Source organism: Rana temporaria, unplaced genomic scaffold (genome assembly GCF_905171775.1).
Source record: "Rana temporaria unplaced genomic scaffold, aRanTem1.1, whole genome shotgun sequence".
In the NCBI taxonomy this organism is placed as follows: domain Eukaryota; kingdom Metazoa; phylum Chordata; class Amphibia; order Anura; family Ranidae; genus Rana; species Rana temporaria.
The window spans coordinates 102,501-127,993 of record NW_024404508.1 but is presented as its reverse complement, the minus strand read 5'-3'; the positions used below and the strand labels follow the sequence as shown (position 1 = coordinate 127,993).

Genomic DNA, 25,493 nt, shown 5'->3' with positions numbered 1-25,493 from the left:
GCCCCCCCCCCAATATATATATACACACAGCTTTCCCCCCCCCCATATATACAGAGAGCCCCCCCCAATATATATATACACACAGCTTTCCCCCCCCCCCCATATATACAGAGAGCCCCCCCAATATATATATACACACACAGCTTTCTCATCACCCCCCCCCCCCATATATATATACAGCAAGTCGGCAAATGACGTCGCAAGGACGTCATTTGCTTCAAAGTGAACGTGAATGGCGTCCAGCGCCATTCACGAATCACTTACGCAAACGACGTGAAATTCAAATTTCACGTCGCGGGAAGGGCGGCTATACTTTAGCATTGGCTGCGCCTGCTATTAGCAGGAGCAGCCTTACGCTAAAGATGCCGTACGGAAACTCCGTACCTTGCGTACGCAGGGCCCGCGCAACTTTGTGAATCGGTGTTAGTATGCAATTTGCATACTATACGCTGATCACAATGGGAGCGCCCCCTAGCGGCCAACGCAAGAATGCAGCCTAAAATCTGCGTGGCATAAGAGCCTTATGCCACGCAAATTTTAGGCTGCAGTCGGCGTAACGAGTTCTCTGAATCAGGAGCATTCGCTACGCCGGAGCAAGTAAGCAATTGCGCTGCATAACCTATGGTTACACAGGCGCAATTGCTTCTTGAATCTGGCCCTCTGTTAGCTCCCAAAGTTCTCTTCTATATAAATAATAAAATGCCAAATTGCTTAGAAATCGGATCCAATTTGTTCCCATCAAAAAGCTGTCAGAGCATTTCATCCAGAATTAGAATAAAAAACAATAATATATAAAATTAGTAATAAATATAAAAGGAAAAATCTTCTAATAAATCTATAACCTCAGGCAGCCACTAGGTGGCGCACATTCCTCTTGTTAATAGTAACTTTTCAGTCATGAAATGGATTCCCCTCCCCTCCCCCACTATTCCCCAGAATCTGCGCCACGCGATGAGACGATCGGAGGAACGATCGTCCGTTTTTATTTTTGCGCTCGCCTCCATATGGAAAATGAAGAGATACTAAAGTTACAAAATTCTTCTATGACAGAATATAACTTCGGAAGTCATGTGTTGTGTTCTTTCGTTTCTGAGCATGCGCGTCTCGCTCTTCTCCGGACGAATCCTGTACTGATCAAACAAAAATCGTTCGTTGTGACGTCATACGAGAAAAATGTTCCTGTTTGTCCCTTCGGATAATTTCAGATGAACTCTTGTGATCGGCTCTTGAAAGCCGCGTACCAGCGTTCAGATTATCGCACGATCGATTCGTCGGATTTTCTGATCGTTTGTAAAAAAAATGAGAGCAAATCACCAGCAGGATATGAATTGTATTTGTTGTAAGTGTGCGCCCCCTAGTGGGACGGAATATCACTGCGCCAGTATATAATATACAGCGGGGCAAAAAAGTATTTATTTCCCACCAATTGTGCGACTTCTCCCCCCCCCCACTTATAAAGATGGGAGGGGCCTGTAATCATCATAGGTAGACCTCAACTATGAGAGACAATCCAATCACATCGTCTGATTTGGAAGGAATTTATTTGGAAATTTTGGTGGAAAATAAGTATTTGGTCTCCTCTACAAACAAGCGAGATTTCCGTCTCACACAGACCTGTATCTTCTTCTATAAGAAGCTCCTCCCTCCTCCACTCATTACCTGTATCTTCTTCTACAAGAGGCTCCTCCTCCTCCACTCCTATATACATGTAAAGAGCCATGACAGGTCCTCTTTATACTCCTATATACATGTATAGAGCCATGACAGGTCCTCTTTATACTCCCATATACATGTATAGAGCCATGACAGGTCCTCTTTATACTCCTATATACATGAATAGAGCCATGACAGGTCCTCTTTATACTCCTATATACATGTATAGAGCCATGACAGGTCCTCTTTATATTCCTATATACATGTATAGAGCCATGACAGGTCCTCTTTATACTCCTATATACATGTATAGAGCCATGACAGGTTCTCTTTATACTCCTATACATGTATAGAGCCATGACAGGTCCTCTTTATACTCCTATACATGTATGGAGCCATGACAGGTCCTCTTTATACTCCTATATACATGTATAGAGCCATGACAGGTCCTCTTTATACTCCTATATACATGTATAGAGCCATGACAGGTCCTCTTTATACTCCTATATACATGTATAGAGCCATGACAGATCCTCTTTATACTCCTATACATGTATAGAGCCATGACAGGTCCTCTTTATACTCCTATATACATGTATAGAGCCATGACAGGTCCTCTTTATACTCCTATATACATGTATAGAGCCATGACAGGTCCTCTTTATACTCCTATATACATGAATAGAGCCATGACAGGTCCTCTTTATACTCCTATATACATGTATAGAGCCATGACAGGTCCTCTTTATATTCCTATATACATGTATAGAGCCATGACAGGTCCTCTTTATACTCCTATATACATGTATAGAGCCATGACAGGTTCTCTTTATACTCCTATACATGTATAGAGCCATGACAGGTCCTCTTTATACTCCTATACATGTATGGAGCCATGACAGGTCCTCTTTATACTCCTATATACATGTATAGAGCCATGACAGGTCCTCTTTATACTCCTATATACATGTATAGAGCCATGACAGGTCCTCTTTATACTCCTATATACATGTATAGAGCCATGACAGATCCTCTTTATACTCCTATACATGTATAGAGCCATGACAGGTCCTCTTTATACTCCTATATACATGTATAGAGCCATGACAGGTCCTCTTTATACTCCTATATACATGTATAGAGCCATGACAGGTCCTCTTTATACTCCTATATACATGTATAGAGCCATGACAGGCCCTCTATATACTCCTATATACATGTATAGAGCCATGACAGGTCCTCTTTATACTCCTATATACATGTATAGAGCCATGACAGGTCCTCTTTATACTCCTATACATGTATAGAGTCATGACAGGTCCTCTTTATACTCCTATATACATGTATAGAGCCATGACAGGTCCTCTTTATACTCCTATATACATGTATAGAGCCATGACAGGTCCTCTTTATACTCCTATACATGTATAGAGTCATGACAGGTCCTCTTTATACTCCTATATACATGTATAGAGCCATGACAGGTCCTCTTTATACTCCTATATACATGTATAGAGCCATGACAGGTCCTCTTTATACTCCTATATACATGTATAGAGCCATGACAGGTCCTCTTTATACTCCTATATACATGTATAGAGTCATGACAGGTCCTCTTTATACTCCTATATACATGTATAGAGCCATGACAGGTCCTCTTTATACTCCTCCTATACATGTATAGAGCCATGACAGGTCCTCTTTATACTCCTATATACATGTATAGAGCCATGACAGGTCCTCTTTATACTCCTATATACATGTATAGAGCCATGACAGGTCCTCTTTATACTTCTATATACATGTATAGAGCCATGACAGGCCCTCTTTATACTCCTATATACATGTATAGAGCCATGACAGGTCCTCTTTATACTCCTATATACATGTATAGAGCCATGACAGGTCCTCTTTATACTCCTATATACATGTATAGAGCCATGACAGGTCCTCTATATACTCCTATATACATGTATAGAGCCATGACAGGTCCTCTTTATACTCCTATATACATGTATAGAGCCATGACAGGTCCTCTTTATACTCCTATATACATGTATAGAGCCATGACAGGTCCTCTTTATACTCCTATATACATGTATAGAGCCATGACAGGTCCTCTTTATACTTCTATATACATGTATAGAGCCATGACAGGTCCTCTTTATACTCCTATATACATGTATAGAGCCATGACAGGTCCTCTATATACTCCTATATACATGTATAGAGCCATGACAGGTCCTCTTTATACTCCTATACATGTATAGAGCCATGACAGGTCCTCTTTATACTCCTATATACATGTATAGAGCCATGACAGGTCCTCTTTATACTCCTATATACATGTATAGAGCCATGACAGGTTCTCTTTATACTCCTATACATGTATAGAGCCATGACAGGTCCTCTTTATACTCCTATACATGTATGGAGCCATGACAGGTCCTCTTTATACTCCTATATACATGTATAGAGCCATGACAGGTCCTCTTTATACTCCTATATACATGTATAGAGCCATGACAGGTCCTCTTTATACTCCTATATACATGTATAGAGCCATGACAGGTCCTCTTTATACTCCTATACATGTATAGAGCCATGACAGGTCCTCTTTATACTCCTATATACATGTATAGAGCCATGACAGATCCTCTTTATACTCCTATACATGTATAGAGCCATGACAGGTCCTCTTTATACTCCTATATACATGTATAGAGCCATGACAGGTCCTCTTTATACTCCTATATACATGTATAGAGCCATGACAGGTCCTCTTTATACTCCTATATACATGTATAGAGTCATGACAGGTCCTCTTTATACTCCTATATACATGTATAGAGCCATGACAGATCCTCTTTATACTCCTATACATGTATAGAGCCATGACAGGTCCTCTTTATACTCCTATACATGTATAGAGCCATGACAGGTCCTCTTTATACTCCTATATACATGTATAGAGCCATGACAGGTCCTCTTTATACTCCTATATACATGTATAGAGCCATGACAGGTCCTCTTTATACTCCTATATACATGTATAGAGCCATGACAGATCCTCTTTATACTCCTATACATGTATAGAGCCATGACAGGTCCTCTTTATACTCCTATATACATGTATAGAGCCATGACAGGTCCTCTTTATACTCCTATATACATGTATAGAGCCATGACAGGTCCTCTTTATACTCCTATATACATGTATAGAGCCATGACAGGTCCTCTTTATACTCCTATACATGTATAGAGTCATGACAGGTCCTCTTTATACTCCTATATACATGTATAGAGCCATGACAGGTCCTCTTTATACTCCTATACATGTATAGAGTCATGACAGGTCCTCTTTATACTCCTATATACATGTATAGAGCCATGACAGGTCCTCTTTATACTCCTATATACATGTATAGAGCCATGACAGGTCCTCTTTATACTCCTATATACATGTATAGAGCCATGACAGGTCCTCTTTATACTCCTATATACATGTATAGAGTCATGACAGGTCCTCTTTATACTCCTATATACATGTATAGAGCCATGACAGGTCCTCTTTATACTCCTCCTATACATGTATAGAGCCATGACAGGTCCTCTTTATACTCCTATATACATGTATAGAGCCATGACAGGTCCTCTATATACTCCTATATACATGTATAGAGCCATGACAGGTCCTCTTTATACTCCTATATACATGTATAGAGCCATGACAGGTCCTCTATATACTCCTATATACATGTATAGAGCCATGACAGGTCATCTTTATACTTCTATATACATGTATAGAGCCATGACAGGTCCTCTTTATACTCCTATATACATGTATAGAGCCATGACAGGTCCTCTATATACTCCTATATACATGTATAGAGCCATGACAGGTCATCTTTATACTTCTATATACATGTATAGAGCCATGACAGGTCCTCTTTATACTCCTATATACATGTATAGAGCCATGACAGGTCCTCTTTATACTCCTATATACATGTATAGAGCCATGACAGGTCCTCTATATACTCCTATATACATGTATAGAGCCATGACAGGTCCTCTTTATACTCCTATATACATGTATAGAGCTGTGACAGGTCCTCTTTATACTCCTATATACATGTATAGAGCCATGACAGGTCCTCTTTATACTCCTATATACATGTATAGAGCCATGACAGGTCCTCTATATACTCCTATATACATGTATAAAGCCATGACAGGTCCTCTTTATACTCCTATACATGTATAGAGCCATGACAGGTCCTCTTTATACTCCTATATACATGTATAGAGACATGACAGGTCCTCTTTATACTCCTATATACATGTATAGAGCCATGACAGATCCTCTTTATACTCCTTTATACATGTATAGAGCCATGACAGGTCCACTTTATACTCCTATATACATGTATAGAGCCATGACAGGTCCTCTTTATACTCCTATATACATGTATAGAGTCATGACAGGTCCTCTTTATACTCCTATATACATGTATAGAGCCATGATGGGTCCTCTTTATAATTCTATATACATGTATAGAGCCATGACAGGTCCTCTTTATACTCCTATATACATGTATAGAGCCATGATGGGTCCTCTTTATAATTCTATATACATGTATAGAGCCATGACAGGTCCTCTTTATACTCCTATATACATGTATAGAGCCATGACAGGTCCTCTTTATACTCCTATATACATGTATAGAGCCATGACAGGTCCTCTTTATACTCCTATATACATGTATAGAGCCATGACAGGTCCTCTTTATACTCCTATATACATGTATAGAGCCATGACAGGTCCTCTATATACTCCTATATACATGTATAGCGCCATGACAGGTCCTCTTTATACTCCTATATACATGTATAGAGCCATGACAGGTCCTCTTTATACTCCTATATACATGTATAGAGCCATGACAGGTCCTCTTTATACTCCTATATACATGTATAGAGCCATGACAGGTCCTCTTTATACTCCTATATACATGTATAGAGCCATGACAGGTCCTCTTTATACTCCTATACATGTATAGAGCCATGACAGGTCCTCTATATACTTCTATATACATGTATAGAGCCATGACAGGTCCTCTTTATACTCCTATATACATGTATAGAGCCATGACAGGTCCTCTTTATACTCCTATATACATGTATAGAGCCATGACAGGTCCTCTTTATACTCCTATATACATGTATAGAGCCATGACAGGTCCTCTTTATACTCCTATATACATGTATAGAGCCATGACAGGTCCTCTTTATACTCATATATACATGTATAGAGCCATGACAGGTCCTCTTTATACTCCTATATACATGTATAGAGCCATGACAGGTCCTCTTTATACTCCTATATACATGTATAGAGCCATGACAGGTCCTCTTTATACTCCTATATACATGTATAGAGCCATGACAGGTCCTCTTTATACTCCTATATACATGTATAGAGCCATGATAGGTCCTCTTTATACTCCTATATACATGTATAGAGCCATGACAGGTCCTCTTTATACTCCTATATACATGTATAGAGCCATGACAGGTCCTCTTTATACTCCTATATACATGTATAGAGTCATGACAGGTCCTCTTTATACTCCTATATACATGTATAGAGCCATGACAGGTCCTCTTTATACTCCTATATACATGTATAGAGCCATGACAGGTCCTCTTTATACTCCTATATACATGTATAGAGCCATGACAGGTCCTCTTTATACTCCTATATACATGTATAGAGTCATGACAGGTCCTCTTTATACTCCTATATACATGTATAGAGCCATGACAGGTCCTCTTTATACTCCTCCTATACATGTATAGAGCCATGACAGGTCCTCTTTATACTCCTATATACATGTATAGAGCCATGACAGGTCCTCTTTATACTCCTATATACATGTATAGAGTCATGACAGGTCCTCTTTATACTCCTATATACATGTATAGAGCCATGACAGGTCCTCTTTATATTCCTATATACATGTATAGAGCCATGACAGGTCCTCTTTATACTCCTATATACATGTATAGAGCTGTGACAGGTCCTCTTTATACTCCTGTATAGAGCCATGACAGGTCCTCTTTATACTCCTATATACATGTATAGAGACATGACAGGTCCTCTTTATACTCCTATATACATGTATAGAGCCATGACAGGTCCTCTTTATACTCCTATATACATGTATAGAGCCATGACAGGTCCTCTATATACTCCTATATACATGTATAGAGCCATGACAGGTCCTCTTTATACTCCTATATACATGTATAGAGCTGTGACAGGTCCTCTTTATACTCCTGTATAGAGCCATGACAGGTCCTCTTTATACTCCTATATACATGTATAGAGTCATGACAGGTCCTCTTTATACTCCTATATACATGTATAGAGCCATGACAGGTCCTCTTTATACTCCTATATACATGTATAGAGACATGACAGGTCCTCTTTATACTCCTATATACATGTATAGAGCCATGACAGGTCCTCTTTATACTCCTATACATGTATAGAGACATGACAGGTCCTCTTTATACTCCTATATACATGTATAGAGACATGACAGGTCCTCTTTATACTCCTATATACATGTATAGAGCCATGACAGGTCCTCTTTAGTTATGATATAAAACAATGGATGTGGGGGCATTTTGGTGGGCGTAATTTTTTTTGGGGGGGGGGGCATTTCATTCTTGGTACCGGGCAGCACAATGTCTTGGGCCGGCACTGAGTATAAAAGACGCCTCCTGTCCACAACCTCAGACAGTCCGAACCCCACGATAGTGAAGACCAATGAGCTGTCCAAGGACCGGACACACAATGGTAGATCTGCACCAGGCCGGGAAGACTGAACCTGCAATAGGCAAGCAGCTTGCACAATTGGTGGGGACCCACTGTAACATGAAATCACATGGGTCCTGCCTTTAGGGGTTCCCTTAGACCAGAAATATCCTGATATGATGGCATGTCATGTGTGCGCAGAGCCCCCCAATCTCCACCGCAGAGCCCCCCAATCTCCACCGCAGAGCCCCCCAATCTCCACCACAGAGCCCCCCAATCTCCACTGCAGAGCACCCCCCCCCCAATCTCCACTGCAGAGCACCCCAATCTCCACCGCAGAGCCCCCCCCAATCTCCACCGCAGAGCCCCCCCAATCTCCACCGCAGAGCCCCCCAATCTCCACCGCAGAGCCCCCCAATCTCCACCACAGAGCCCCCCAATCTCCACTGCAGAGCACCCCCCCCCCCAATCTCCACTGCAGAGCACCCCAATCTCCACCGCAGAGCCCCCCAATCTCCACCACAGAGCCCCCAAATCTCCACCACAGAGCCCCCCAATCTCCACCGCAGAGCCCCCCCCAATCTCCACCGCAGAGCCCCCCCAATCTCCACCGCAGAGCCCCCCAATCTCCACCGCAGAGCCCCCCAATCTCCACCACAGAGCCCCCCAATCTCCACCGCAGAGCCCCCCCCAATCTCCACCGCAGAGCCCCCCCAATCTCCACCGCAGAGCCCCCCAATCTCCACCGCAGAGCCCCCCAATCTCCACTGCAGAGCACCCCCCCCAATCTCCACTGCAGAGCACCCCAATCTCCACCGCAGAGCCCCCCAATCTCCACCACAGAGCCCCCCAATCTCCACCGCAGAGCCCCCCCAATCTCCACCGCAGAGCCCCCCCAATCTCCACCACAGAGCCCCCCCAATCTCCACCACAGAGCCCCCAATCTCCACTGCAGAGCACCCCCCCCCCAATCTCCACCACAGAGCCCCCAATCTCCACTGCAGAGCACCCCCCCCCCCCCCAATCTCCACTGCAGAGCCCCCCAATCTCCACTGCAGAGCACCCCCCCCCCAATCTCCACCACAGAGCCCCCAATCTCCACTGCAGAGCACCCCCCCCCCCAATCTCCACTGCAGAGCCCCCCAATCTCCTGTTACTGCAGAGCCCCCCAATCTCCACCACAGAGCACCCCAATCTCCACTGCAGAGCCCCCCCCCAATCTCCACCGCAGAGCCCCCCAATCTCCACCACAGAGCCCCCAATCTCCACTGCAGAGCCCCCCCCCCCCAATCTCCACCGCAGAGCCCCCCAATCTCCTGTTACTGCAGAGCCCCCCAATCTCCACCACAGAGCACCCCAATCTCCACTGCAGAGCCCCCCAATCTCCACTGCAGAGCACCCCAATCTCCTGTTACTGCAGAGCACCCCAATCTCCACCACAGAGCACCCCAATCTCCACTGCAGAGCCCCCCCCAATCTCCACCGCAGAGCCCCCCAATCTCCACCACAGAGCCCCCAATCTCCACTGCAGAGCACCCCCCCCCCAATCTCCACCGCAGAGCCCCCCAATCTCCTGTTACTGCAGAGCACCCCAATCTCCACTGCAGAGCCCCCCAATCTCCACTGCAGAGCCCCCCAATCTCCTGTTATGCAGAGCCCCCCAATCTCCTGTTATGCAGAGCCCCCCAATCTCCTGTTACTGCAGAGCACCCCAATCTCCACTGCAGAGCCCCCCAATCTCCACTGCAGAGCCCCCCAATCTCCTGTTATGCAGAGCCCCCCAATCTCCTGTTATGCAGAGCCCCCCAATCTCCTGTTACTGCAGAGCCCCCCAATCTCTCTGAGGTTTTATTAAATCTGAAGACAAAAATCTGCAGAAAATCGAATAGTGTGTATGGAGACGAATAGCCAGATTCAGAGAGAGCGCCGCATCTTTAAGGCGGCGCAGCGTATCGTATTTACGCTACGCCGCCTTAAGTCAGAGAGGCAAGTACTGTATTCGCGTAGCGTAAGCGCGCCTAATTCAAATGAACCTCTCGGTGATAAGGGCCCCCGGAGCCTCCAGTGAGGGGGGGCAGGTCGGGGGGAGGGGGGGGACAGGTTGGGGGGAGGGGGGCTCGGCCCTCTCACATCTGTAATTACTTAAACAGCTGGAGGGCTTCCCTCTTGCCACATCCCTATGAAGGGGGAGGGGAGGGGAGAGTCAGTTACTGGAAGACGTGTGCAGGATGAAGCTCGGCTGTCTTCTCCTCGTCTCCCTGATCCAGGTGAGAAAACTTTATTTCTGATGTTTCCCGGGTGTGTGGGGGGGTCGTAGGTCACCCCGGGGTGTGGGGGGGTCGTAGGTCACCCCGGGGTGTGGGGGGGTCGTAGGTCACCCCGAGGTGTGGGGGGGTCGTAGGTCACCCCGGGGTGTGGGGGGTCGTAGGTCACCCCGGGGTGTGGGGGGGTCGTAGGTCACCCCGGGGTGTGGGGGGGTCGTAGGTCATCCCGGGGGTGTGGGGGAGGGGGTCACCACAAAACGTCTCATTCCCCGCAGGGGGAAACGTCTCCAATAGAGGAATATCAGAGGAGCGTCCAATAATCGACCTTTTTTGTCGCGCGTATCGGGCGGTTCGGGCGTATTTAAGCGTTTCCATTACCCATAGAAAGTAATGGAAACGCTTGATTCAAGCGACTTGCGCGACAACGGGCGCTTGCTACGGGCGTTTCGTCGCTTTAATCAATAGAACTTGTCGCCCAGGCAGAAGATAAAAAAAATCTACCAACAAGTGATGAAAAGATGATAATTTTTCCTATTGGCTAAAATAAAAAACGTTGAAGTACAAAAACGTCGGACAACGCTGTATGCAAACGCGCAAATAAGCATGAATACGCGCGACAAAACGCCGGAAAAAAACGCCCAAAAAAAACGACCGACGCTCAGGTGTGAATGCAGCCAAAGAGCCCATTCACACCTAGGCGTTTTGTCGCCTGTAGCGCGACGCTCACAAACGCCAGAGGGACCAAAATACATTAAAGTCTATGGAGACGGTTCACATCTGCACGCCGATACGCCTGTAGCCAAAAAAAGTTCCGGACCCTTTTTTGTCGCGCGTATCGTGCGACTTGCGCGACAACGGGCGTTTGCTACGGGCGTTTCGACGCTTTAATCAATAGAACTTTTCACCCAGGCAGAAGATAAAAAAAATCTACCAACATAGCAACAAGTGATGAAAAGACGATCATTTTTCCTATTGGCTAAAATAAAAAACATTGAAGTACAAAAACGTCGGACGACGCTGTATGCAAACGCGCAAATAAGCATGAATACGCGCGACAAAACGCCGGAAAAAAACGCCCAAAAAAAACGACCGACGCTCAGGTGTGAATGCAGCCTTAGTGGAATAAGTATGTGCACCCCTCACAGAACGTGACTGAGGCCTCATACATACCAACGAGGAACTCGTCAGAAAAGACGCATCGTTTTCCTCGGCGAGTTCCTTGTCAGGCTTGTGGGAAAGCGATTTATGACCTTACGGAGGGTGATATTTGTGAGGTGAGCGGCCATTACTACCGTTGGTGGAGGCGTCCTGCTATCCCGCCCTGCGTGATTTTTATTTGGACTTTATCTTAGCGCTGCATCTTTTATATATTGTGGAGAAACTCGACAAGCTCTCCTTGCGTACACACGGTCAAGACAAATCCCGTCGTTCTCAAGCGCGGTGACGAGATCAGCAAAAGCAGCCTTTGCTTTTGCTGATCTCGTGTTACCGCGTGTTAGTAAAAGTTTGGTGATAGACGATTCGCGCTTTTCAGTCTGTTACAGCGTGACTAATGTGCGATCTCCATTACGAACGCTACTTTTACCGAAGGTGCGCTCCCGTCTCATACTTTGTTCTGAGCATGCGCGGGTTTCTTAGCATACACACGAACGTGTTTCTCGTCGTAAACCAGCCCGACGAGGAAATTGAGAACTTGTCCTCAATGAAAAACATGCACACGACCGTTTTCCCCGCAAGGACGTCATTGGTTTCGACGTTAACGTAAATGGCGTCCAGCGCCATTTACGGACGACTTACGCAAACTACATACATTTTCAAATTTCGACGCGGGAACGACGGCCATACTTAACATTGACTGCGCCCCTTATATACCCAGGGGCAACTTTACGCGTCGCAAATCTTACGTAAACGTCGTAACTTCACTGCGTCGGTCGGGCGTACGTTCGGGAATTCGCGTATCTAGCTAATTTGCATACTCGATCGGGAAAACGACGTCGGCGACACCTAGCGGCGAAAAAACTCAGAGATACGACGGGCGCACTCAGAGATACGATGGCGTATCAGGCGATACGCCGGCGTATCTCTTTTGAGAATCTGGCCCAGAGAGTTCTGTAATCTCAGCTTGTTCCTGATTGGCTCTCCTCTACTCCCGGGGGGGGGAAGTTGATACATTTGTGTCATTTAGAAATGTGTACATTGGGTGACATTGTGTCCTGTGGGTGACTTTCCTCCTATTGGCTCCCGTAGGTGTGCCATGGAAGCACAGAGGCGCCGTGTGAGGCGGGATTTACCGAGCAGCGCTATGCTTTCACCGTCACCCGCAAGGTTCTGGAACGAGGAAGAGTCCTGGGGAAAGGTGAGATGATGGGGGAGGGGCACATACAGGTACACACTATGGAGGGAGCGGCTTTGTTCAGTGCCGGGGACGGGTCGTCCAGCGCCCAGGGCGAGGATCCAGAATTACAGTATTAGGGGGGTGTCCGATATTAGGGGGGAGGGGGGTGTCCGGTATTAGGGGGAGGGGAGTGTCCGGTATTAGGGGGGAGGGGGGTGTTCAGTATTAGGGGGGAGGGGGTGTCCGATATTAGGGGGGAGGGGGTGTCCGATATTAGGGGGGAGGGGGGTGTTCAGTATTAGGGGGGAGGGGGTGTCCGATATTAGGGGGGAGGGGGTGTCCGATATTAGGGGGGAGGGGGGTGTTCAGTATTAGGGGGGAGGGGGGTGTCCGGTATTAGGGGGGTGTCCGGTATTTGGGGGGAGGGGAGTGTCCGATATTAGGGGGAGGGGGGTGTCCGATATTAGGGGGGAGGGGAGTGTCCGGTATTAGGGGGAGGGGGGTGTCCGGTATTAGGGGGGGGAGTGTCCGGTATTAGGGGGAGGGGAGTGTCCGGTATTAGGGGGGAGGGGAGTGTCCGGTATTAGGGAGGAGGGGAGTGTCTGGTATTAGGGGGGAGGGGGGTGTCCGGTATTAGGGGGAGGGGGGTGTCTGGTATTAGGGGGGAGGGGGTGTCCGGTATTAGGGGGGGGGGGGGTCCGGTATTGGGGGGAGGGGAGTGTCCGGTATTAGGGGGGGGGGTGTCCGGTATTGGGGGGAGGGGAGTGTCCGGTATTGGGGGGAGGGGAGTGTCCGGTATTGGGGGGTGTTCAGTATTAGGGGGAGGGGGGTGTCCGGTATTAGGGGGAGGGGAGTGTCCGGTATTAGGGGGGAGGGGAGTGTCCGGTATTAGGGGGGAGGGGAGTGTCCGGTATTAGGGGGGAGGGGGTGTCCGGTATTAGGGGGGAGGGGGGTGTTCAGTATTAAGGGGGAGGGGAGTGTCCGGTATTAGGGGGGAGGGGGGTGTCCGGTATTAGGGGGAGGGGAGTGTCCGGTATTAGGGGGAGGGGGTGTCCGGTATTAGGGGGGGGGGGGGTCCGGTATTGGGGGGAGGGGAGTGTCCGGTATTGGGGGGGGGTGTCCGGTATTGGGGGGAGGGGAGTGTCCGGTATTGGGGGGAGGGGAGTGTCCGGTATTGGGGGGTGTTCAGTATTAGGGGGAGGGGGGTGTCCGGTATTAGGGGGGAGGGGAGTGTCCGGTATTAGGGGGGAGGGGAGTGTCCGGTATTAGGGGGGAGGGGGGTGTCCGGTATTAGGGGGGAGGGGGGTGTCCGGTATTAGGGGGCAGGGGAGTGTCCGGTATTAGGGGGAGGGGAGTGTCCGGTATTAGGGGGGAGGGGTGTCCGGTATTAGGGGAGTGTCCGGTATTAGGGGGAGGGGTGTCCGGTATTAGGGGGGTGTCCGGTATTAGGGGGAGGGGAGTGTCCGGTATTAGGGGGGAGGGGAGTGTCCGGTATTAGGGGGAGGGGTGTCTGGTATTAGGGGGGTGTCTCCGGTATTAGGGGGGAGGGGAGTGTCAGGTATTAGGGGGGAGGGGAGTGTCCGGTATTAGGGGGGTGTCCGATATTAGGGGAGTGTCCGGTATTAGGGGGAGGGGGGTGTTCGGTATTAGGGGGGAGGGGGGTGTCCGGTATTAGGGGGGAGGGGGTGTCCGGTATTAGGGGGGAGGGGAGTGTCCGGCATTAGGGGGAGGGGGGTGTCCGGTATTAGGGGGGAAGGGAGTGTCCGGTATTAGGGGGGAGGGGGTGTCCGGTATTAGGGGGGAGGGGGTGTCCGGTATTAGGGGGGAGGGGAGTGTCCGGCATTAGGGGGAGGGGGGTGTTCGGTATTAGGGGGGAGGGGGGTGTCCGGTATTGGGGGGAGGGGGTGTCCGGTATTAGGGGAGTGCCCGGTATTATTTGTGCCCCCCCCCCCCAAAACGCAGATTGTAGTGAGATTGTAAGAATGTAACGGATTTCCCTTGTTTTCGGGTTGCAGTGACCTTCGATCCCTGCTCCTCGGGGCCCCGGGCCCTCTACTCCCCCGATGACACCCGGTTCCGGGTTTTCCCGGACGGGAAGGTGACGGTGAAGAGGCAGGTCACCCTCCATGACGGATCCGTCAGCTTCGTGTTGAACGCCTGGGACGGCGCTGGGAAGAAATATTCGGTGACGGTGTCGGTGTGGAACGAGAGGGAGGTACGTCGCTCTTCAGAGGGAGAACTCTTCATAGGTCCTTTTTTTTTTTCTGCACATCAGTTTAAAAAATTATTTCAGGCCTGAAGATTATCTAAACCCCCCGACCCCCCCCCACCCCCCAACATTATCTGACACCCTGGAGAATAAAACGGTGGTAGCTGCAGTTTTTTTTTACATATTTGCACAGCGCTTCACCTGAGGACAGAATGTTCAGGGCTGTCATCAGGAATTTTGGAGCCGAGAACTAGCCGCAAATTGAGAAGCGGGGGGGAGGGGGCGGTGCTACCCCCGCAAAATAAGGCGTAAAGCCCTGTACACACGCCGGGAGATTCCTGGGAAGCTTTCTTGTTTGCCGAGTGTACACATGGCCCTTCAAAAGAACCGCCGTGACGTCATCAACCACGGTGAGCACGTCACATTCAATGCTGTCGCTGCCATCTTGCTACACCCTACACTATGCCTTGGAAGCTACCGCGCATGCGCCAAAGTCTCCTTGAGCATGCGCGGGTTTCCACGGAGAGGTAAGTATACACACACTCGGGTTTCACGGCAAGAAAACACGGACGAGAAGATAAAGAGCGGGATCTCGACAAAAAACCTCAAAGCCTCGTCCAGACGCTCGGTGTACTCGGCAAGAAAGCGCGGCCAGCAGTTTACTTTCTGGTTCTTGCCGAGAAAACCGAGAGTGTGGACGAGAGGTTACACAGCGCAATTGCTTGCTTGCCCCGGCGTAACGATTGCTCCTGATTCAGGAACATCGTAACGCCGACTGCAGCCTAAAATCTGCGTGGCATTATGCCACGCAGATTTTAGGCTGCATTCTTGCGATGACCGCTAGGTGGCGTTCCCATTGTGCTCAGTGTATAGTATGCAAATTGCATACTAACACCGATTCACAATGTTGCGCGGGCCCTGCGTACGCAAGTTACATCGTTTCCGTACTGCGTCTTTAGCGTAAGGCTGCCCCTTCTAATAGTAGGGGCAGCCAATGCTAAAGTATACCCGTCGTTCCCGCGTCGTGAAATTTGAATTTCACGTCGTTTGCGTAAGTGATACATGAATGGCGCTGGACGCCGTTCACGTTCACTTGGAAGCAAATGACGTCCTTGCGACGTCATTTGCCGCAATCCACGTCGGGAAAGTTTCCCGACGGAGCATGCGCTCTGCGCTCGGCGCGGGAGCGCGCCTAATTTAAATGGTTCCCGCCCCCTACGGGATCATTTAAATTGCGTGCTCTAGCGCCGGGCAATTTTGCCGGCGCGCCCTCGCAATTTACGGAGCTTCTGCTCCGTGAATCGAGGGCAGAGGAGCAAATTTGCGGGGGCGCAGGGCAAAATCGTTGCCCTGCGCCTCCGCAAAAAAAGCGCAATTCTACCTGAATCCGGCCCCCTGAGTATAAAAGAGAAGAGAGGCTCCGCCTCTAAGTGTAGTAATATGGTTACATGTAATGAAGGGACAACATTCAGCAACTTATTGCTACACTTAGAGGCGGAGCCTCTCTTCTCTTTTATACTCTGGAGCTCCTGCTGGATTTTCCTTCTGATCCCCTTGCGGAGGCTTCCATTGGTGGACATTTTATGGTCGCACAACCAATCACATCGCTAGAATCTTTTTATATGGACTATAAACTGAAGGACTTCTGAATAAATGGTTGTGGAACCAATCATCTGAGTTTCCATTATTTCTTATGGGGAAATTTGCTTTGATATACAAGTGCTTTGGATTACAAGCGTGTTTCCGGAACGAATTATCCTCGCAGTCCGAGGTTTTCCTGTAAATGACATGTTTGTTTTTGGATACATTTCAATCTTTTACTCGGAGTTGTTGGACCGAATCTCATTTTGAACATTTCGCTGCCGTAGTAGACGACATATTGGGGGGTCATTTACTAAAGCGCCGGGAAGTGGCGGGCAGCGGGCACTATGACATATCATATCGCCCATTTTAGGCAATTAAAATATCAACAGGCGAACGTGAGAATAAAAAAGAGCGCTATTAGCGGCGACGGAACATTAGTAAATTTCAAGATCAGCGCTAATTAGCGCCGCGGCGTTCTAGTAAATGACCCCCGTAGTGTTATCCATGTATAATAAACCAATAAAGGGTTCAGCACTCACCTAATAAACAGTGGGGTAGATTCAGGTACTGCTGCGCACTTCTTACGGAGGCGCAGCGTACCGTTTTTACCATGCGCCTACGCAAATTATCTGCGCTACGCTTCATTCATGAAGCATTAGCTACGTAATTTGAGCCGGCGCTCCTTAAAACTGGCTGGCGTAAGGGCGCGTAATTTAAATGATCCCGTAGGGGGCGTGGAACGTAGTGCGCATGCTCCGTCGGGAAACTTTCCCGACGTTCATTGCGGCAAATGACGTCGCAAGGACGTCATTTGTCCAGCGCCATTCACGATTCACTTACGCAAACGACGTTAAATTTTAAATTTGCGACGCGGGAACGACGGGTATACGTAGCATTGGCTGCCCCTGCTAATAGCAGGAGCAGCCTTACGCGGAACCCGACGAACGTAAACAACGTAAACTGCGTACGCAGGGCTCGCGTAGGGTAGTGAATCGGCGTTAGTATGCAATTTGCATACTATACGCTGACCACTACGGGAACGCCCCCTAGCGGCCATCGTAAGAATGCAGCCTAAGATACGACGGTATAAGAGCCTTATGCCGCGCATATCTTAGGCTGCAGTCGGCGTAACGAGCTTTCTGAATACAGAAACGTCGTTACGCCAGCGCAACTAAGCAATTGCGCTGCGTAACTATGGTTACGCAGACGCAATTGCTACCTGAATCTACCCCAGTAAGATGTACAATGTTACAACTCCAATAAATATAAAAAAATAAAAAATCACAAGGGGGCGCTCTAGAGAAAACAGAGTTCATCTCCAAATACGGAAAGGTTTCTTCGCAGTAAGAGGAGTGAAAATGTGGAACAGACTCCCTCCAGAGGTGGATCTGGTCAGATCTGTCGATCGCTTTAACCACTTGCTGACCAGCCGCTGTCATTATACAGCCGCAGGTCGGCTCGCCGTAGCTGTACGTTGGCCCTTTAAATAGTTGTAGCAGGCGCGCCCTGCATGGCGGGGGACCCGATGCGCGTGGGCGGCGGGCGTGAGAGCCAGAGCGGGGATGTGTGTAAACACAGGAGAGGAGAGACAGATCGTCTGTTCTTACTAACAAGGATCAGCGATCGGGCTCCTCTTCCAGTCAGCGATCACATCTTTGCCTGAATTCTCACCTGAGCCGGACCCAGAAACTCACACGGGAAAGAGCGCCGCCCCCGACGTGTGTGAAGTGCGTCCAATGAGAGCCGGTCACACCCACATATGTGAACCCGGCCCAAATCTCCACCTTTAATGCAGGGTTCAACGAACCCTGGGCGCCAGGTCGCCATTGCAACTAGAATTCGCAAACTGGCGCCTTGGTCATCCTGTGTCTCCGTGCGCCCCCCTCCGCGCGATCTTGTCGGGCCGCACCGGCCTCTAATTAGAACCCCCAAACATTATATATATTTTTTATTCTAACACCCTAGAGAATAAAATGGCGGACGTTGTAATACTTTCTGGGTGCTGTGGAGCGGAGCTGGGTGAGATTGAGGTGAGGAGAGGACACTTCTTATTCTAACAGCTTTTCTCTTCTCTCTCCGGATTTTCCAGGTGAAGGATTGAATGTCCTGCGGGAAGATCGGAACTTCCCTTCTATTTCCTCTCTCAGTCTCTTCCACAGATGAAGATTCTTCTCTCCTCTTCTCCTCTCTTCCTTCTTCTTCTTCTTCTCTCTTCTTCTCTCTTCTTCTTCTTCTCTCCTCTTCTCTCTTCTTCTCTCTTCTTCTCTCCTCTTCTTCTCCTTCTCTCTTCTTCTCTCTTCTTCTCTCTTCTTCTTCTTCTCTCCTCTTCTCTCTTCTTCTCTCTTCTTCTCTCCTCTTCTTCTTCTTCTCTCTTCTTCTCCTCTCTTCCTTCTTCTTCTTCTTTTCTCTTCTCTCCTCTTCTCCTCTCTTCCTTCTTCTTCTCTCTTCTCTCCTCTTCTCTCTCCTCTTCTCTCCTCTTCTTCCTTCTTTTTCTTTTTCTTTTTCTTTTTCTTTTTCTTTTTCTTTTTCTTTTTCTTTTTCTTCTTCTTCTTCTTCTCCTTCTTCTTCTTCTTCTTCTTCTTCTCCTTCTCTCCTCTTCTCCTCTCTTCCTTCTTCTTCTTCTCCTTCTCTCCTCTTCTCCTCTCTTCCTTCTTCTTCTTCTCCTTCTCTCCTCTTCTTCCTTCTTTTTCTTTTTCTCTTTTTTTTAAATAAATGAATTTGTGAAAAGCAACGGCGTCCTCTTCCTTCTTCTTCCACATCGCCGACTTTTCCCAGATCCCTCTGCAGACCCCGAGGAGAAATATGGAGACAATCGGCCAGATTCAGGTAGAGCCGCGTATCTTTAGGTCGGCGTAGCGCATCCCCTTTGCACTACGCCGACGTAAGATAGTGAGGCAAGTACAGACAGGTAGATTCACAAAGAGTTAGGCCGGCGTATCAGTAGATTATCAGTAGATATCAGTAGATAAGCCGACCTAACTCCGAATCTACGCCGACTTATGTTTAAGTGTATGCTCAAACAGAGATACGCTTAAACATATCTAAGATACGACGGCTTGCGCCGTTCTATCTTAGCCTGCAATTTTTTGGATGGCCGCTAGGTGGCGCTTCCATTGGGGTCGGCGTAGATTGTGTGAATGAGTTTGTACGCCGATTCACGAACGTACGCCCGGCCGCCGCAGTCGATTTACGCCGTTTGCGTAAATGCCTTAGGCGGCCTAAAGTTATTCCACCTATGAGGTGGAATAACAATGTTAAAGTATGGCCGCCGTTCCCGCCGCGAGGTTCGAATTTTTTATGTCGTTTGCGCAAGTCGTCCGCGAATCGGGAGTTACGTCGTTTACGTCCATGTGGAAATCAATAGGCCCGTACGGCGTCCTTAGCCGCAATGCGCACTGGGAGAAGTAGGTGCCCGGTAGAGCTGCACGATTAATCGCGGAGAGAATCGCGATTTCGATTCTCCCCGCCCGTGATCTCCCCGCGGGATGACCGGCGATTCTTCTGTTTTCACCGCTGGTTCCACGTAACCAGCGTGGAACGCAAAAGCCGCCGATATCAAAACCGACGTCAGCAGCCTGCAGTAGTTTGTATCCATGCGCCACCCAATGGTTGCCGGCGGTACCGTTTGTGATGTATTCATCCTTCTCACAGTTCTGTACAACTGTAGTGTGTATCCATGCGCCACCCAGTGGTTGCCGGCAGTACTGCTTCTGATCTATAAAAAAAGAGACCAGCGATATGTCTATAATGTTAAAGACCATATAACTCAATCAAAGTTTTATTCTGCTTTTTTCATAGGAGTTATATGATCTTTAACATTATAGACATATCACTGGTCTCTTTTTTTATATATTCATATTTTTCAGATAAATCACAGGTTTATTTAAAAAAAAAAATTTTTTTTGGGGGGGGGGGTTCTGGCATAAAAAATTTTTTTTTGAGAATCGTGATCTTTAGTCTAAGCAAAAGAATCGTGATTCTCATTTTGACCAAAATCGTGCAGCCCTAGTGCCCGGCGCATGCGCAGTAGCAAAAAACGTCAAAAAACATGAGGTCAAGCCTCATTTCCATACAACACGCCCCCCTCCAAGTCATTTGAATTCGGCGCCCTTACGCCCGCTCGTTTGAGGCTACGCCGCCGTAGATTAGCAGGTAAGTAGATTGAAAATCACTACTAGCCTAACTAATTTACGGCGGTGTAGCCTAAAAACACTAGGCTAGGCCGTCCTAAAGATATTCCAATCTCTCTGAATCTACCCCAGTATTCACAAAGCACTTGCCTCCTAAGTTACGTCGGCGTAGCGCAAATGGCCCGGCGTAACCCCGCCTAATTCAAAATAGGCAGGTAGGGGGCGTGTTGTATGGTAATGAATTCACGATTCATTACCATACATGTAAATTAAGCGCCGATCGTACGGCGCATGCGCGCGCATGCTCAGTATCACGTCGCAAATACTCCTTGCTTTCGACGTGAACGTAACCTACACCCAGCCCCATTCTGAATCGGCTTACGCAAACGACGTGAAATTCGACGGCTGTCCCGACGTCCATACTTAACATTGGCTGCGCCATCTTTTTGGTGGTTTATCTTTACGCCTGAAAACGCCTTACGTAAACGGCGTATCTTGATCATTTGCATATTCGACGCGTAAATCCACGTACACGCCCCTAGCGGCCAGCATAAATCTAAGCAAACAAAAGGGGTATAAATAATCCCGCCGGTACTCAGGAAGGGGGTGCAGGAGAAAAAAAACACCACTCCACCCGCCTGGTAATGGCCGGGTCCAAACCATTTGGTGGTGGGGGGATTATGGTGTGGGGGAGGGGATTATGGTGTGGGGGAGGGGATTATGGTGTGGGGGAGGGGATTATGGTGTGAGGGGGGGGATTATGGTGTGGGGGAGGGGATTATGGTGTGGGGGGAGGGGATTATGGTGTGGGGGGAGGGGGGATTATGGTGTGGGGGAGGGGGATTATGGTGTGGGGGAGGGGATTATGGTGTGGGGGGAGGGGGGATTATGGTGTGGGGGGGGGTATTATGGTGTGGGGAGGGGTATTATGGTGTGTGGGGGAGGGGGATTATGGTGGGGGGTTGTTCTCCAGAGTTTGGGTTGGCCCCTTAGTTCCAGTGAAGGGAACTCTTAAGGCGTCGGCATACCAAGATATTTTGGACAATTTCATGATCCCAACTTTGTGGGAGGAGTTTGGGGACGGCCCCTCCCTGTTCCAACATGACTGCCCACCAGAGCACAAAGCAAGGTCCATAAAGACATGGAGGAGCGAGTTTGGGGTGGAGGAATTTTTACTGGCCTGCACAGAGTCCTGACCTCAACATCTTTGGGATGAATTATAGAGGAGACGATGAGCCGGGCCTTCTCGTCCAACATCAGTGCCTGACCTCACAAATGCTCTTCTTGAAGAATGGTCACACATTCCCATAGACACACCCCTAAACCTTGTGGACGGCCTTCCCATAGACACACCCCTAAACCTTGTGGACGGCCTTCCCATAGACACGCTCCTAAACCTTGTGGACGGCCTTCCCATAGACACACCCCTAAACCTTGTGGACGGCCTTCCCATAGACACACCCCTAAACCTTGTGGACGGCCTTCCCATAGACACGCCCCTAAACCTTGTGGACGGCCTTCCCAGAAGAGGTGAAGGTGTTATAGCTGCAAAGGGCGGAGCCAACTCAATATTGAACCCTACGGACTAAGACTGGGGGTCATTAAAGGTCATGTGCGTGAAAAGGCCGGCGTCCCAATACTTTTCCCGTCACTATTTGGCACATATCATTGGATGATTTATTGATTATTTATATAATAGTGACATCATTTTCCAAGAAGCAATATTTTGAGGGGGAGTGGCACCGATTGGTTATGAATAATGGGCTGACACAAGTTTATGGGGGGGGGGCACCGATTGGTTATAAATAATGGGCTGACACAAGTTTATGGGGGGGGGCACCGATTGGTTATGAATAATGGGCTGACACAAGTTTATGGGGGGGGGGCACCGATTGGTTATGAATAATGGGCTGACACAAGTTTATGGGGGGGGGGCACCGATTGGTTATAAATAATGGGCTGACACAAGTTTATGGGGGGGGGGGCGAGCGATTCGCAGACATTTTTATTTCCTCATTAAAGTTGTAGAGGCAGAAGGTGAATTCTATGCATTAGGATAAAAAGCCTTCTGGGTGCAGCCCCCCTCCCCCCCCCATACTTACCTGAGCCCCCTCTCCATCCAGCGATGTCACTAGTGTCTCGGCCATCCAGGACTCTCCCAGAGGCGTTTTTTTTTTTAAGCACCTGATTAGAGTCAGAGGCCCTGATAGGCTTCAAAATAAGGTGGGTGTGGGTCGCAGAGGATGCACCCAGGTGGTGTACAACAATGAATGAAACACTGATCCTCAATCCGGCCAATCAGAAGCGGGTGTGAGACCCTTTTCTGATTGGTCGAAAAGAGAAGACTCCTGATTGGCCGCCAAGGAGGAGGAGGGAGGAAACCGCCGCTGTCATGACCAGGAGGATTGGAGGTCGCCACCGCTGAGCGGGGGAAGCCACCGGTGATGGGGTAAGTGCTACCGACCTAACGACCGATTGGGGGAGAGGTGATTTATTCTACCCCCCCCCCCCAACAAAAAAAAACAATTCCACCGGCCGCCACTGATTTACACTCAGCAGGCGATTCGACTTTCAGAAAAGTGTCCCCCAGATTGTCGATCTACAAAGATCTTCATTCAGTGGAACCCGAAGGAACCGAATCTCCGATCTTCTGCATGAGATCCGATCTCCATGAATAAGACTCGTCTTTTCTTTCTTACAGGACACTCCCCGTTTGTTGAAGAGGCAGAAGAGAGATTGGTCGATCCCTCCGGTGGTGATCGCTGAGAATGACAGGGGACCGTTTCCTAAACGCGTTGTCCAGGTGAGGGGGCGGAGAAACTGCGAGGACAGAACGCTAATGCCGCGTTCACGCGATCGGAATTTCCGACAACAAATGTTCGATGGGAGCTTGTTGTCGGAAAATCCGACCGTGTGTGCGCCCCATCGGACATTTGCTGTCAGAATTTCCGACAACAACATTTTTGTGATTAATAATCCGAGAGGTAAAGTTGGCCACACACGTGTCTGATTGTACAATATAGTCCCTCGGGGGCGGGGCACCCCTGTGCAGTGATACATTGTATCATATTCTGATTTTACAGATTCGTTCGTCTCAGAGCACAAAAACCAAGAACATTAAATACTCTATAAGTGGGGGAGGAGCCGACCGGCCCCCCGTTGGGGTTTTCACCATTGACGCCAACACCGGATTCCTTGCGGTTACCCGATCTCTGGACAGGGAGGAGATCGATAAATACGAGGTGAGGACACGTCATTGGCTGGCAATTCTTCAGGAAATCTCTCTGTGGTAATAGAATGGAGAAATAATCGCATTCATATGAATATTATGGGCTGGATGAAGGTGGGAGGAGTCCCGCCTCCCTGGGCTGGATGAAGGTGGGAGGAGTCCCGCCTCCCTGGGCTGGATGAAGGTGGGAGGAGTCCCGCCTCCCTGGGCTGGATGAAGGTGGGAGGAGTCCCGCCTCCCTGGGCTGGATGAAGGTGGGAGGAGTCCAGCCTCCCTTTACCCGTGATAAAGCGTCTGTGGCCAATACAGGGGAACCTCGAATTGCGAGTGACGCGGTTAACGAACGTTTTCGCAATACAAGCGCTGTGTACTGAAAAATCCTGACTCACAATACAAGCGGGATTCGAGCCACAGCGGTGTGCAGTACCACGTTTGGCCTGAGGTGGGGGGGGGGGGTTCCCGTTCCCGAGCCTTTCCGAGGTTTTCCGAGTTCAGCTGAGCTGTCTTCTGGCCTTTCCGGGTGCTTCCAAGGCTCTCCGGCACCCCCCCTCCTCTGGCCACATGCGGTATTGCATGCCATTGAAGTCAATGCGGAACAAATTATTTTCGTTTCCATTGACTTCTATGGGGAAACTCGCTTTGATATGCGAGTGCTTTGGATTACGAGCATTCTCCTGGAACGCATTATTCTCGTCATCCGAGGTTCCTCTGTGTACATTTTCCTCTCATTAAGACAGCCCTGCATGGGATTCATAAAGATCGGGGCCAAGAGATCCTGTGAAAGTGTCTCCATGTTCTAGACGCGGCGCGCCGCGTGCCAAATCCATGGATGAGTCCAGAACTTCGACGTGAATTCGACTCACTGCACCAGAAAACACGCGAGACACGTTCACAAAATCTGTCCGCGCCGTTTCCCCCTCTGCCCCCCGAGTCGCACTTCATTTTATTATGAATTTGGCGCATTCATTGCGACACACTGGGGGGAGATTTACTAAATCTGGAGAGTGCAGGATCCGGTACATCTGTGCATGGCAGCCAATCAGCTTCTGACTTCTTCAATGAAGCAATAAAACCTGGAATCTGATTGGCTGCCATGCAGAGCCGCACCGGATTCTGCACCCTCCAGTTGTAGTAAATCTCCCCCCATACATCGTAGATCTCCCTGACTTTGGCGCAGGAGTCGCTGTCAGAACCGAAGTGTTGCCGATGCTTCGTGAATTCGGTGCAATACACAGACCAGGGGGATCAATGCCAGAAAAGTGG

General features: G+C 48.7%; 1 protein-coding gene across 1 annotated transcript in view; it reads left to right on the top strand.

Annotated features, from left to right (window-relative positions):
* The first annotated feature begins 10,639 nt into the window (after window positions 1-10,639).
* Window positions 10,640-25,493, top strand: part of LOC120922024 (blastomere cadherin-like) — a 31,527-nt gene continuing 16,673 nt past the window's right edge. The window contains exons 1-5 of the mRNA XM_040334560.1: window positions 10,640-10,746; window positions 12,991-13,099; window positions 15,094-15,293; window positions 23,703-23,804; window positions 24,085-24,243. Coding sequence (XP_040190494.1) covers window positions 10,708-10,746; window positions 12,991-13,099; window positions 15,094-15,293; window positions 23,703-23,804; window positions 24,085-24,243 — 609 coding nt within the window. The 5' untranslated portion in view covers window positions 10,640-10,707. The remainder of the gene's footprint in view (window positions 10,747-12,990; window positions 13,100-15,093; window positions 15,294-23,702; window positions 23,805-24,084; window positions 24,244-25,493) is intronic.